The sequence below is a fragment of the Larus michahellis genome, chromosome 18 (assembly GCF_964199755.1).
Source record: "Larus michahellis chromosome 18, bLarMic1.1, whole genome shotgun sequence".
In the NCBI taxonomy this organism is placed as follows: domain Eukaryota; kingdom Metazoa; phylum Chordata; class Aves; order Charadriiformes; family Laridae; genus Larus; species Larus michahellis.
The window spans coordinates 3,886,986-3,901,319 of NC_133913.1; the positions used below are offsets into that span (position 1 = coordinate 3,886,986).

General features: G+C 60.0%; 1 protein-coding gene across 2 annotated transcripts in view; it reads right to left on the bottom strand.

Moving 5' to 3' along the window:
- Positions 1-14,334, bottom strand: part of KCNH6 (potassium voltage-gated channel subfamily H member 6) — a 34,298-nt gene that overhangs the window by 16,038 nt on the left and 3,926 nt on the right. The window contains exons 3-5 of one of the 2 annotated variants that reach the window (XM_074562028.1): positions 6,194-6,349; positions 2,593-2,702; positions 388-700 (exon numbers count right to left, since the gene is read on the bottom strand). In XM_074562028.1, the coding sequence (XP_074418129.1) occupies positions 388-700; positions 2,593-2,702; positions 6,194-6,349 (579 nt within the window). The remainder of the gene's footprint in view (positions 1-387; positions 701-2,592; positions 2,703-6,193; positions 6,350-14,334) is intronic. The other variant, XM_074562029.1, reaches the window with a different exon arrangement.

A 14,334-nucleotide genomic window follows, 5' to 3' on the forward strand; every position in this document is an offset into this window, starting at 1 on the left:
CTACAGAGTGGCCTGGGTGGTGTCTTGTCCACCTCCAACACATGGACACAGCTCACGCTGTACATGCCTGCAGACCCCTTCCCTCCCTCCCAGGGAGGTGGGACGGCATCATGATGCCCCTCATGTGGGGAAGCCAAACACAACTTCACGCGGTCGCACATCTCAGGCACAACACCACGGATGGCTCTACCCAAAGAGCAGGACCTGCCTACGCAGGGAATCACATGGAGAGCAGTGGGTTCTGGGGAGAAGACCCCAGCTTATCTCCACTTTGCAGAGGGAAAAGCAGTGCAGAGTAAGAGACCTCCCCCCCGCGACGTGCCGGGGCCATTGCCCAGGACCGTGGCTCCCGCAGTAGGACCAACAACTCCAGGGTTTTTCCCCTACCTGAGTTTGCCCTCCTTTCCCTGAATTTTCTCTGGAATTCAGACCTCGCAGCCTCAAAGTTGTCCAAGGAGGAGACCCTGCGGAGGCTGTGGAAGCTGCCCCCAGGGCGAGACCGAAAGAAACCCCACGCAGAGTACGACCCTCGTGGGCCCAGCAAGGGAGGCTCTTGTTTCGGGGACGAGTGTTGTAGGGTGGGGTCGGCCTCCAGGCTTGGCCTCCGCTCCTTTTCCAGGAGGGATTCGGTCTCTGACTGCACACAGTTCTCCTTGGGCGATGTCTTCAAGTCCCTCAAAATCAGGGAGTCACCACCAGGCTTTAAGACAGCCAGGAGAAAGCGTTTTATTAGAAGGAGTCCTCGCGTGCTGGGGAGGGGAAAGGGGGGAGCCGGGGAAGGTAAGAGGAGGGACAGAGGGCCGGGAAGCGCTGCGGTTCCTGAGGTCACCTCCAACCGGGACCAGGACCTGCTTTGCGGTGGGGCGACCGAGTCCTCGGGCACTTGGCAGCTCCTACCTCCTGCGAGCTCCCACCGGAGGCTGGGCGGCCGCGGGGCAGTTTGCAAGGCGATGCTGCGTAGCTGGGAAGCAGGCCAGAGCAAGAAGAGAAGAGGAGACCCTAGGGATAGGCTTGCCTGGAGTACCTGCCTCGCCATGCGCTTTTCCGAGGTGTCCCTCCGTCCCACCACTGGACCTGCCCTTCCCTCACCCGCTGCAAGAGCTCAGGCCACCACCGAGGGCTGGTGCCCAGGGTCCTGTCCTGGTGTCTATGGGAGGGGATGTGCTCTGCACCAGGAAGCACTGGAGGAGCTGCTGGGCTTGCAAATTGGGCCATATGTCGTCCTCCCTCTCCTACAGCACCCCTTGGCCATTGCTAAACTTTTTTTCCTGGAGACCTACAGAGTTTCCAGCCTTTAATGACTTGCACAATGGGGTGCACAAAACAGCCACCTTCTAGGGCAGAAACCTGTAGGTCTATGCCTGTACCAGTCACACCCACGGGAGGGACTGGGATTTTGCGTGCGTGCCCAAGGCACACTGTGGCACTTCCCACCATCCCTAAGGGCCTTATAGCATCCTTTAGGTTGGGGTGCATGGAGGGGATGGCTGCCGGCTGCCCCTGCATCTGCTGGGCTGCCCTGACTTGGACCAGGCTCCACTAAAGTGGTGGGTCATCAGGTTGTCCTCAACGCCCAACTTCCATGCGGGTGCACCTGAAACATTGCAGTGCACCATGCAGCTTCAGCCCGGGGGTACCCAGAGACTTTAGGAACGCTGGTGTCTGTAGGAACGACATACCCAGAGCATCTGATAACGCTACAGAAGTCTTCAACTTGACACTTCAACTTCAACCCCTGAGAAGACAGGCACCTTTCACCTCATGAGATCTGTAATTTTGGGAAGCAGCTTTATCCAGGCTGTCTGGATACACTCAGCAGAGCGAGAGCCTGGTGCCTGGGGATGCGTTAGCACAGCAAAAGCCTCCTGCCAACAGCCCTCTGCCTCAAGCTGCAGCATTTCAGAAAACAACACGTCTTTGCCCAGAGGTACCTTGAGCACTTTTGAGAGTCAAGAAGCCACTGAGAACAGCAATCTCTAAAGAGGTCCCGCCAACATTTTTCCAATCTCGCCATGTCAGCAATGACAGCATCACCCTCCATCATGGAAAGCCCAGTCTTTGCTGAAGGACTAAACCAGAGCCGCCTGTCCCCTGCCAGGAGAACATGGGGAAATGTGCCCTCTCGAGGTTTGCCTGCAAGTCCCTGCCACTCCCTGCTCCGACCAGACCTGCTCCAGCCTCCTGCAGCCACCAGCACGTCCCCTCCTCGGGGTGGGGACAACTCCCTTGAGCTCCACCACCCTGGACAACTTGCACTATGGAGCGAGACCTTCCTCCCAGCTTCGGCGGCGGCACCCACCAGCTCGGCACATCTCCCGCTCCCGCCACTAGCCACGAGCCACGGCACGTGCCGCACCGGGCTGACCCCAAGGAGCAGCACCGTCTAGCTCTATCCCATGCCACCAAAGCGCCGCCGCTCACCGCCAGCCCTCGCTGGGGCCCGTACCCAGCGCTGACCCAGTGCCGGAGCCCCAACCGCCGGGTACGGCCCGAGCCACAGCAGCCGAAGGGGAGCGGGATGGGGAGAGCGGAGGAAGAGCGCTGGGACCTGGCCTGAGGCATGGGCTTATATCAGACAAAGGCTACGGTTACCTTTCCATAGTCAATGGCTACTCCATCAAACTCACTGGTGGGCAGAGAATTCCGCTGGATTGTGAGTCGCCGCAGGGACGGGAGACTAAACTTCAACCTCCTACCTTGACCTTGTTAAAAAGAAAAACAAAACACAAGAGAGACAGATGTAACCTAGCTGCACGTGATGGCCGGAGCGAGATGGGGCAGGGCGGTGGCAGGGGAAGAGGCTACGGAGAATTTTGGGTGGCTTTGGGGGACCTAGGTGCCGCATGGCCCTTCCTCCTCTAACACACTCACTGTTCCCATGCCATCACATCACCGTGTGCTCAAGGGAAACCCTGACCTGGCAGAAAGCACCGCTGGGTGGGAGGAGAGTCCCCTACAACCGCAGATGCAAGACGGGAAAGGTGCAGGGCATCCCTAAGCCGGTTAAAGAGGTTAAAGCCACTTAAAGGATTTGGACCTGGAGGAAATCGAGCCTCTAAATCTCCTTGGTGGGACTTGGTGGGGAAAAAAAACACGCGAAAGAGACGGTAAGTTAGCAAAGCATTAAAAAAAGTAGTTCTGGCAATTTTGTTCATAGAGTTGTTCTGGATTTTAGGTGAGAGGTGCTGGGCCAAAGAGTGGAGGTCCTTTGCCGCCATCACAGGCAACCAGGAGACCACCTTGACAGAGCCTGGGGCCGAGGCAAGGGCAGCCGGGGCTGCAAGAGGTTGCGAAAGGCGTTCAGGAGAGGAAAGTGCCAGACATGGAGAAGAACCAGCAGTGCCCACAGCGGGACCCAATGCCCCGGGTCACGACACCCAGTACAAAGTCGCTCATCCTCTTCTAGAGCTGGTTTGTGGGGGAGACGGCGGCCACCTGCTACTACAGGGTTAGTGTGAGCACCCAGGCTCGCACCCCGCTGCCTCGGGGCCCGGGTCAGCCCTGGGCCTCATCCGACCCCCAGCAGCACCAGTTGTACTCACCAACTGGACCAAAACCTTCCCCAGGCAAAACCCAGGGCTGGTGAGCCAAGACCCCGGCGCAAGAGCTGAGCAGAGAAACCCTACGCGGTGACAAGGCTTGGATTAGCTCGGCTTCACCCTACGTTAAAAGTTAAGTTGCCTAAATCCAGCATTAGGTGTTCCTGTGGCTGCCTTCCCCTACGTCTTGTCACCCCGCTTGCGGCAGTACCTCTTGATGGCACAGGGAAGGGATCCCGGGGCACGTGGGACGCGACACGCGATCCGCAAAGGCATCGTCCTCGCTGGGAAAAAGCAGCACGTTGAGGAGCTGTTTGGTTTTGGCAGGATTTGCCCCGACACACCGCCGAGCCGCTCGGGCAGGCTCCCCACCTGCCCAGCTCCCCGCAAATGTCCCCCACGGATGGGGGCACCCGCACGGGCTCCCTCTGCTCGCCCCATCCCTGCCATCCAGAGCAGCCCCTCAGCTGGAAGAAGGAAAGCAGCCGCCTTCCCTTGCACACCAGTGAGCCAGGGACCGGCAGCGCAGCCGCCTGTGGCCGTGTAATTAAAGACTGAGTCAGAAAACCCGTGCACAAGAGACCGATCTGGGCTGGCGCCAGCAGCTCTGGCCTTTCCGCACTCCCCGGCGCTGGAGTGGGAAACCCGCGCCACGCTCCTCGGGATGCGCAGCGCAGTCTCCAACAGGCAGGAAAGCAGCAGGTACCCTTTTCTTTTGGGTGCCTTCTGCAGGCCAAGGTACATCTCGGGGTGGGATGGGGTACGGATGCATCGTATGTTGAGACGTACTGAGAGGTGAGGGGGCTGCAAAGCAGCCTAATTTTAGGAATTAGGATTTCCTCCGCAGTCCATGCATAGAGGCTAACTGGTACTAAAGCAATACACCAAAAATATGAATCTCGTCACTTCATAGACATGAGAACACGTGCACAGGTTATATATACATTCACACGCATGTGTCCGTAAGCCCCGTGTGCGGATGCCTGGCCTGAGGATATATAAAACCCATCACCATACACAACACCTCCGCTGGTACCCGCTGCCACGCACGCAAACACCTTAGTGGCTCCGGGATGTATATATGCACCGAGTGTGAATAGATTAAAACTCACATCACCGTACCGATACGACGGGCGGTGTGAAGGGTCTCCGTTGGTCCCCGATGTGGCCCTGGCCCTGGCCCTGGCTTTGGTCCCGCTGTGCCACCCTATGTACCGTAGCATAGAATCATAGCATCGTTTGGGTCGGAAGGGACCATTAAAGGCCATTTAGTCCAACCACGGGCAGGGACACCTTCCACTAGACCAGGTTGTTCCAAGCCCCATCCAACCTCACCTGGAATTTTTCCAGGGATGGGGCATCCACCACCTCTCTGGGCAACCTGGGCCAGGGTCTCACCACCCTCAGTGTAAAAGAATTCTTCCTTATGGGGGGACAGAATTGTGCTGCTCCCACACTTTGAGCCCTGCCCTGCCTAAAGCCTCCCTATAGCGACCCACGTCCCCAGGGAGTCTTTGCATGAAGATATAGGTAGGATTATTTCCCTGCTTAAAATATGGGTGACGCACTGAGGAGTGTATGGCAGGGGGATATTTAGAAGCTCCAGCTCTCCTTCCCGTGGTCAGGTCTGACATCTGCATCCCTGAGGATCCACATCCCCTGGAGAGCCTCACCACGGCTTCCCTTTGATCCAGCCTTCCCAAAAAAGGGAGTTTGAATTTTCCACTGCCTCCAAAAGCCCCACAAAACCTCGGGACGAGCCTGGGACAGCGAGGAACAGCCCAAACCCAGGGCAGGCCCAGAGCCGTCCCAGTGCATCCGTCCTTGTGCCATTCACCTGTGGTTATGTCCCCATAGCACAGCCCTGCTGTCGGTGACACCAACTGCCCCCTGACACCCCCCGGTGAACCCACAAGCGGGTCCTGCCCCACACCAGCACCTCCTGCCCCAGCCAACATGGTACTACACAAAGGAGGGGCAGAAAAGAACGTTCCATCATTAAATATGGAAAGGCCGCAGTGAGGCGGGGGTTGCGCGGAGGGGCTCTATGGCTCCTCTCGCAGCGAGACGCCCTCACCTTAAAAATGCACCATCCCATGCAGGGGGGTCTGTCCCCACCCTGTCCCCATGTCCCTGGGGGTTCGGGAGGGGTGTGCGGGCAGGTCTGCGTGCCAGGGGCAGCGGGGGGAGCACAGCTGGCTCAAAACCCCTTTTTTCACCCAGTTCGTGTTTGGCCGGATCCGTCCCCAACCCGGCGGAGCTGTGGCTGCAAAACCTCAGCTCCTGGGCACTCTGTGGGGCTCAGCCCCACAGCGCAGGATCCTGCCCAGCCACTGGTGCATCCTTCAGCCCCCACGAGCTCCTGAGAGAACTGTGGGATGGGGATAGCCCCCAGGATGCTGCACGGCCCTCCCGCCGTCCCCACCGTCCCCGAGGATGCTGCGCTGCCCTTGTCCCCGCCGTCCCCGAGGATGCTGCGCTGCCCTTGTCCCTGCCGTCCCCGAGGATGCTGCGCTGCCCTCGTCCCCACCGTCCCCGAGGATGCTGCGCTGCCCTCGTCCCCGCCATCCCCGAGGATGCTGCGCTGCCCTTGTCCCTGCCGTCCCCGAGGATGCTGCGCTGCCCTCGTCCCCGCCGTCCCCGCTGACACCTACCTCTGCGCAAGCTCTGCGACAGGCGCTGGTGCAGGCTCCGGCTGGCGCTCTTGGCGACGAGCTGTGCCAGGTCCTCGAAGTTGAGGATGAACATGATGACGACGCCTTCCTCGTTCTTCACCGGCACCACGTCCACCAGGCAGCGGAAACACGAGGCTGCCGAGCAGAGACAGGCTCAGGGGGGTGCCGCACAGGGGGCTCCGACCACCCACCTGCCCCCCCCGACAAAGCACTTCTGGCAATAAAAATACATTTTTTTAGCCCTGGGATGGGTGCAATCCCTGCTGGTGGGGACTGGCGGGTCTGGAAGCCGATCTGAGCCCTGGGAAAGGGCCGTATCTCTGCAGCATCCCAGCTCGCACTGGTCGCATCTTGCCTTTTTTTTTTTTTGTCCCAGACAGTCATTTATATTAATGTACTTTAGAGCAGCAATTAAAGAGTAGGTAATTAAGAACTCGGAAATCCCAGGTAGTGGTTTAACCTCATTAAGCATGCTGCTTGTAATCACGTCATAGCTAATTGCCCCACAATCACCAGACAGCTTTTTGGGCCTGATTTCAGCCATCCCGTGTCCTGGATGTGGGCAATAGGGGTGGGGGCGACTGCGTGCCCCATCTCAACGCTGGGCAGCCGGACCTGGTGGGATTGGTGTGATGGTCCCCAGGGACATCCTCTAAAGGCACTGGCATGGGGCAGTCAGGCACAGGCTCATCTCACTCCTGCCATGGGGAAACTGAGGCACAGAGGGGCAAAAGGACTGGCTCAGTGTCCTGGGAGTGGGGGGGTCTGTGAGGAGGACCCCGAACATGTCCACAGGGCATGAGGCTGTGTGGATTTGCCTGTTTGGTGCCAGCTTGATCCCATGGTCCTGCTTGTCCTGGCAGTCAGGCACCAGTTTGCAATTCCAGGCACCCAAAAATACCTTCAGGCCTTTCCCAAAGCAGCAAGTGGAGGATACAGGGGGGTTCCCACGCCCCTTGCCAGCTTTATTCCCCCCAAATCCTTCAAAAACCCTACCCGAAGGTATAATCACCATGTGTTCCTTCCTTGAGCTGTCTCCTGTTGCTTTGGCACCGGTGGGAGCAGGACCCCCCGAGCTGCAGCCACAGCCCAGCTGGAAAACCCCCCTGACCCCCCCCCGGGCTCCGACCCCAAACCTCCCAGAAAGGATGGAGCAACCAGGTACCGCTGTCGGCCGGTGCAGAGCAAAGCCACCTCCTCCCGGGGCAGTTCTTGCCCGTTGCGGATCCCTGATCTCGCCTTTTCCCTTTTCCCCCTGCTCTGATTACCAGGGATTAGCGGATCCAGCAGGGATGTGCTGCCCGATCCGGCGCTGTCCCGCTCTCCCCACGGCCGGGCTCCGGCCGGGAGGGGGATGTCGGCCTTTCTGCGTATAATTTTAAGGAGCTCAGGGCCTCCCGTAATCAGGAGCAGATGGCCGGCATCGGGCAACTTCAAAATCTGCCGTGACGTCAGGGATGTGCACATAGACACACACACACACACACGCACAAGAACGTGAAAGAAATGGATATGGTGAAATCCATTTAAAGGGCCCGGCAACCGGGATTATTTCTTTCTTTCTTTCTTTATTTCGTCGTTGTTCACCACAGGGAGAGGAAATCCACTTAAACGCGTGAGCTGGGGAGGAGGCGGGAGGCGGGGGGGGGGATTTTCAGCAGATAAAGCGGTTTCGAAGGGACGCACGGGCACACTGCGGGCTCCCCGCGTGCAGAGCCAGCAGGGACGGAAAGAAATGAGCTCTTTTCCCTCCCTTTGTCAGGGTTTTTAGGGATCTAAAAGGCGAGGGGTGTCCTTTGGGTGATGCCGAGCGAGGGAGGTGTCCTGCGGGATGCCAAGGTGGCACGTGCCCAGCGGGATGATCCGGTGCCACTCCTGGGATGCTGTGGCTCTGCCGGTGCCGATACTGGTGTGTGCAGGGGGTGCGCACGTGCGCGCCCACTCGCCTGCGCGTGTGATGCGCAGCGGCACTTGATGCTTTCTCCTTTGGTGTGTTATAAAATGAGGGGGTTTTTCCCCCCACAGGTGATTTCAAAGCATCACCAGTTTCCCTAGGACCCGAAGCCCAGCGGGGTTCACTGGCATGGGCTCCATGCTCATGGCATCAGCTCCGTGTTTTCCTCCCCGGGACTGGGAATCCTGGTCCAGATGGCCTGGATCCTGACCCCCGTGCTCCGCCCTGCTGCATCCCTTTCCCTGCTCCACTTCTCCTTCCTCAGCCCCTCCGTGGTGGTGCCTCTGAGCCGTTCTCACGGGGGCCGGATCCCGCGGCATGGAAAGGGTTAATCCTGTGGCCCATGCTGAACAGCTGAAAACTGGGCCCCAGTTACATCCAGTTGGAGGGATATCGGGAGCAGCTGGGAGGAGGCTGGGGTTGGGTTTGGGAGGCAGCTGGTGCCAGGTTTGATCCTGCAAATCTGGGAGGTGCTGAGCCTGAGCAGCCCTGGCTGGGGCTGCTGCGAGCCCCCGTGCTGATCCCTTCTTAAATTAAATACGTAGCCTGTTCCTGTTGGAAGAGACCTACAATGACCGTCTAGTCCAACTGCCGGACCAACTCCGGGCTGACCAAAAGTTAATTGGGTGTGGGACCCTCCAAAACCAGGGGAATTGCCCCAAAAGCAGCCCCGCATGCCGGGAGCGCGGTGCCTGCTCAGACCCGTGCCCCATGGCATGGACGGCGTCAAGGGGATGACGGAGCATCGGCACCGGGGGTGGGAACAGCGTGTTCCCTCAGCCCAAAGACAAGGCAGTCCCCCAGGATTTGGGGTCTCTGGGAGCTGGGATTTGGGGTACCCCCAGCTCTGTGGAGAGGCTGCTGCTGGGAGACCCCTGGCACCCTCTGCCATGACTCGGTTTCCCTGCAGCGAGCCAGCCTGGGCTCTGAAAATGCCAAGTGTCCTCCTCCTTTCCCCCAAAAACCAGGCACCCCAGACCTGCCACGGCGCTGGTGGGCTGAGCCGGCCCTGGGAGGGACCCCAGCTCCCGTCCTCGTTCCTCGATCGACTGTCTCCATCCATCTGCCCGACTCTTCCCTTCAGCTGTTCAGCTAATCTGTCTCCATCCATCTAATTTTATCCAGCCGCCAAATGATCTCTTGGAGGAGCCCCGGGGGCATTCGCAGCTCCGTGGCTGCTGCCGTGGGGCTGCCCGCATGCCCGTCTGGGGCGAAACCCAGGCCGGGGGCTGCGGGAAGGGCTCGGCAGGAGGGATGCGACATGGATGCTGTTTTGGAGGGTCCCACACCCAATGCGACGGGTTGGCACGGGCTGGGAAAAACAGCTCATTCCCTAAAACCCTGGGCTGGGTTGGGTCTTCCCAGCACCCAGCCCAACTCCCCCCAGGCCGAGCGCTCGGAGGTTTGCCCTTTCCGACCCATCTTGTCTTCTGACCTTGATAAAAGCGAGCACTTAATAACATTAAAAATGTCATCGTCGGGGGCCCTCCCTCCCCGGCCCTCTTATCCTCCGTGGCCGCCGGTGGTTAATGCATTTGTCGGTATCATCAGTATTAAACTAATCAACAGGACACGGGGGTTTCTGAGAGCCGGACACAAACCAGTATTGTTATGAATATTAAAAAAGCAAGCTATTAATCTGCCCTCGGAGCTCTTACCGAGTCCTTCCCTCTCCCCAGCCGGGAGATTTAATCTGCAGGGTCTCATGGCAGAGTGGCTAAATCTATAGTGGCATTATATAACGGAGGGGAGGAGAGGGGCTGGGAAGGGCACGGAGCGGACAAGGATGGGGACAGGGACAGGGATGGGGATGGAGCTGTGCTCCGGGGCTGGCTGGCACGCCCTGGGAGATGCTCGGGAGGGCCGAGCCTTGCTCCCATCCAGGGATAAATCAGTGTCGGGGCCGGGTAGAAACTTCAAAGGGAAGCGCAGATCGTTGGGAGGCCCTAAAGCAAATCCTCCAGGCGGGATGGAAAATGACGGAGGTGGGGGCTGAGCCGGTGGGAGACGGGTCGCCCTTGGGGCCTGGGGTGAGCGATGGGTGCTGGGGAGCACCCGCACCCGGGTCTGCATCCCCCTACACCGGCCCCTCTCCCCACACCCAAGACGGGCATCGGGAGACTGAATCCCGCTGGGACACCAGACTGGCAAAAATGCTCCTTGCAGCAACCCCTGAACTACTAAAATGACCTTATTAAGTAACGGCGGCGGGACGGAGGTTACCCCTGTGCGGTGACGAACAGCAGGGATTCCCGCACTGAGCGGGGAGCTCGCCACTCGGAAGCAGCAGCGGAGGGGGAAAACCAGGAGCGCCGGGCGGCTGAGGGTACCCACCACCAACGTGGCACAAGAACGATGCCTCCAAGCCCGGCGGGATGTTTTTGGGGTGCAGGCGAGAGGATGCTCCGATCCCCAGGAGCCAAAAGGGGTCCCGGATCAATACAGGGGGTTGGAAAAACGCAGCTTAACCTCTGCCGCAAGCGAAGCCAGCGGCCGCATCCAGGCCCATGGTCCTTCCCTTCCTAAATCCCTGCCGGCCGCAGGAATTAGTCCAGCTTAGCGCGGGGCTGTGCGGCCGAAGCTGCAGCACTGATGGCGTTTCCCGGGGCTGTCCGGCCATCCCGAGGGCCCCGTCCCCATAGCACATGGGGCCACCTCCCACTGGGGATGCAGCAGCCGGTCAGGATGGGGATGGACGGTTTGGGGTGGGAACCGGGGGCTCTGCCAGGGCAGGGATTTCAGGAAAAAGCCCCCTAGGAAGCATCCCTGGGGGTGCTGGGGATGCTCTGGGCTTGTCCCTCTGTTAGTGGGACATCTGGTCAGGGCACAAGGCACCCAAGGAGCAGCAGAGGATGGAAAACGTGTCTCTTGCAGCTTTTTGCCCCGATCGTACCATCCCCAGGGCAGAGCCGGGGCAATGGGGGTGGCTGGAGCTGCAGTGCGGCCGTGCCAAGGACAGCAGAATCGGCCCCGCAGTGCAGGATCTCCGGGACTGAAGATTTGTCATTGCGAGGCGGGATGTTTATAAGTCCCCGTCTGGAGTCGGGCCATGGTGTATGTCCCTTTCCCGAGGTCACGGCCCGACTCTGACGAGCCCAACCCTTGAAGAAACGCAAAGCAAATGGCCCTGGCTTGGCTTAAACCCCACGTTTTTGCACAAGCAAAGAGCTCAAGCTGGGGTCGGGGTTTTGTCAGCTGGCCATGCCTCCCTGCTCCTCCGCCACCCGGGAGGTCCCCTCCATCCTTGTCCACCCCACGGAGCAGCAGCAGAGGCTCCCTGGGGCTGCCGGCACCGTCCCCCGGCCCCAAAGATGCCAGGATCCGGCAGCCACCGGTGGGATTTGCCCTCCTGCTTTCAGTGAGCCCACGGGGCACATCGCACATTGCTGTTTATAAAGCTGTACGGAGAAACCTCGGCCGGATCCATCCCCGTCTGCCTCAGCCAGGGCTTCCTGGCAGCAGCCGATGGAGGGGTGATTGCCACACTGCAGATGTGCCCCGGGCTGGGGACAGAGTCCCCCTGTCCCCTTTGCAGTGACACCCCAAAAGCCATCCCTGCCCGGCCACCAGCCCCGCAGGCACCCCACGGGGTGCTGCCGGGGGGGGACATCCTGGGTGACACCAGGTGCCCCAATCGCTCTGCGATGTCCCCCCTCCTCCCGTAGCCCCCGAGGGAAATCCCGTTTTACAGCACCAGTGTAACGAGTTTGACGGGCTGATCTGGTCCCTAATCCCCGGTCCCAGGGGACCGGCACAAACTGCTGCTGCTGGAGGGGACCAGCTGTGGGCTCTGCCCGGCGGGGGGGAACGGGGACAGAGGGGCTGGGGCTGCAGGCAGCGGCTGCCCCACCAGCTGTTCCGGCTGCCTCAGCCCCACATCTCCCCTCTCCTATTCATACACAGCGCATTCACGCAGATTAAGCAGGTCCAGGCGCTGCCAGCTGCTGCCGCCAGGGCTGTGCCAGCGCCGTGGCACACAGCACCTGTGGCCACCAGCCCCGCTCTGGGGACCCCCAGGGCTCTCGCTGCAAAGCACATCACCCTCGGGGGGAAAAAACGCCAACCCTGGATGCATCTCAGCCCCGCCAGCCCCTTGGCATCGTCCCCAGGGGATGCTGGAGCAGACTCAGTTCAGCCCTGGACACCGCGGGGAGCGTGTCGCCAGGGCTGGTGGTCTGTGGCTGCTCCTTGCTGCGGTGGGAGCTGATCCCGTAGTGACCCCCCCTTGGCTGGGGCAGCCCCAGCTGTGCAGCATCTTGTAAGGAAATTAACTTTTCATTGACCTCCAGGCTTTGAGCGGGGACTTAGAGCCCACACGCGCCGTGGCCGGGCTCTCCCCTCTTTCCGAGGGCTCTTTGGGGGCTGTCGTGGCAGGGAGGGACAACTGCCCTTGCTGGGATGGTCCCATCTTCCCCAGCTGGGGTCTGTTCTTGGCTCGATTTCGGGGGTGGGCTTGCTGCCGACACCCATGGCTCCTTTTATAATTGTCTAATGACAGCAGGGGTGTCCCGGTGAGGACAGAGCAGGGCTGCCCTCAGGGACACGCATCACCCCGCGCAGCATCCTGCCCGTGCATGGGCAGAGCCACCCATGGGTGCCCCCTTTCCCACCTACCTCCATCCATCCCGCCCTGGCCCTGCCGGGGCGGGGAGGCTCCGACAGGCAGATTCGGGCTATAATATTGTCTTTGGCAACCAGAAAAGCGAGGAAACAACCCCGCGAGCTGCAGAGCCGGGAGTACCGCAGTGATAAACAGCAGGTCGAAGCTGGAGATTGGTGCTGCCGGTATGAAAAGGAGGACAGGCGGGTTCGGAGCCTCCGCCGGCTAATTAAGCAGCAGCTCCCTATAATGCGATGGCCTTTTCTTTGCCGATAAGACCCATTTATAATGGGCTGAGCGGTTGCAGGCTGAGTGCTGGGGGGAAACAATCGGAAAGCGTATTGCTAGTGGGGCTGGGTTTTAAAAATAGACATGAAGGGCTTGCTTCTGGGCTTTTTCTTTTTTTTTTCCCCCTCTCTTTTAATTTTTTTTAATAAAAAAGGGAAGAAAGCAACTCGGAGCTGCGCTGCGAGTTTCCCGTGGCCTAGAGGAAGAGCAGGGCTCCGAGGAGAGCGCCAAGCATCCCGCGAGCCCGGCGGGAACGCTTCAAAGTGAGGAGGATGGCGTTGGATTGGGCTCCCAGCCCAGCATTCCCCAGGGAAGGCTGGGGAAACCATCCCGAGGGAGGGGAGCAGAGCTGCACAGGCTGTCCTCGCCACGGCCATGCGTCCCCGTTGGGATGGGAGCAGGGGGACAGCACGTGCCCGCTTCTCCTCGTGCCTCCCAGGCTGCGCTGGGCTCCAGCCAGCCCCCTGCAAACCGCAGCGGCCGAGGGGGGACTTGCAGCCCAGCCCTGGCCCCGCTCCCCTGCCGCGCAGGACCGACCCCGCAGGGAAGAACCTTGGCTGGGTCCCTCGGCCAGGATGGGAGGAAAAATTCTATGGGAAACACGACTGGTGAGCGGCCTCATCCTGCCACCACGCAGGGTCCAGCCCCGCTGGGTTCACCGCGCGGGTGAACAGGCAGGGCTGCTGCCGGCGGATAATTCCCGGGGCCGATACGCTGGCACCTGGATGCCAGCCCAGGAGATAGGGTCTGGGAGGGAGGCCAGGACACCCGGGTCCCAGCCCCAGAGATAGGGTGCCGGGCTGGGAGCCAGGGCTCCTGCCTTCTCCTTCCCTTCACTTCCAGTTGTTTCTCCTGCACCCTGCCGCCCCGGGAGCTGCCGATGGCGGGGTGCAGCCCCTTGCTCAAGCCGAACCCCCATCAATACAATCTAAAGCCATGGGAAAGCTCCGCAGGTTGAAAAAAGGAAATCCTTAACATTTTTAACCACTAGCAAACACCCGATCTACATTCCCCCTGCCCCCGGGAGCCCCGTCCTCTCGGTTTGCAGCATCAAGCACAAAATATTTATTTAACTTCCTGCAGTATTAGAACTAATCACTAGTATTTTCCATCAAAGCTTCATTTTCATCTTAACATAATTCCATCTGTGCACGCACAGCCGCATCCAGCTCGCTGGAAAGGCGGCTCTGAGGCCGTCAGCTGCACCCGCTTTTGGCAGAGAGGGGGGGTCTGTTTCATCTTTTCTCAGAGCACACACCAGGAGACCCATGTCCCAGC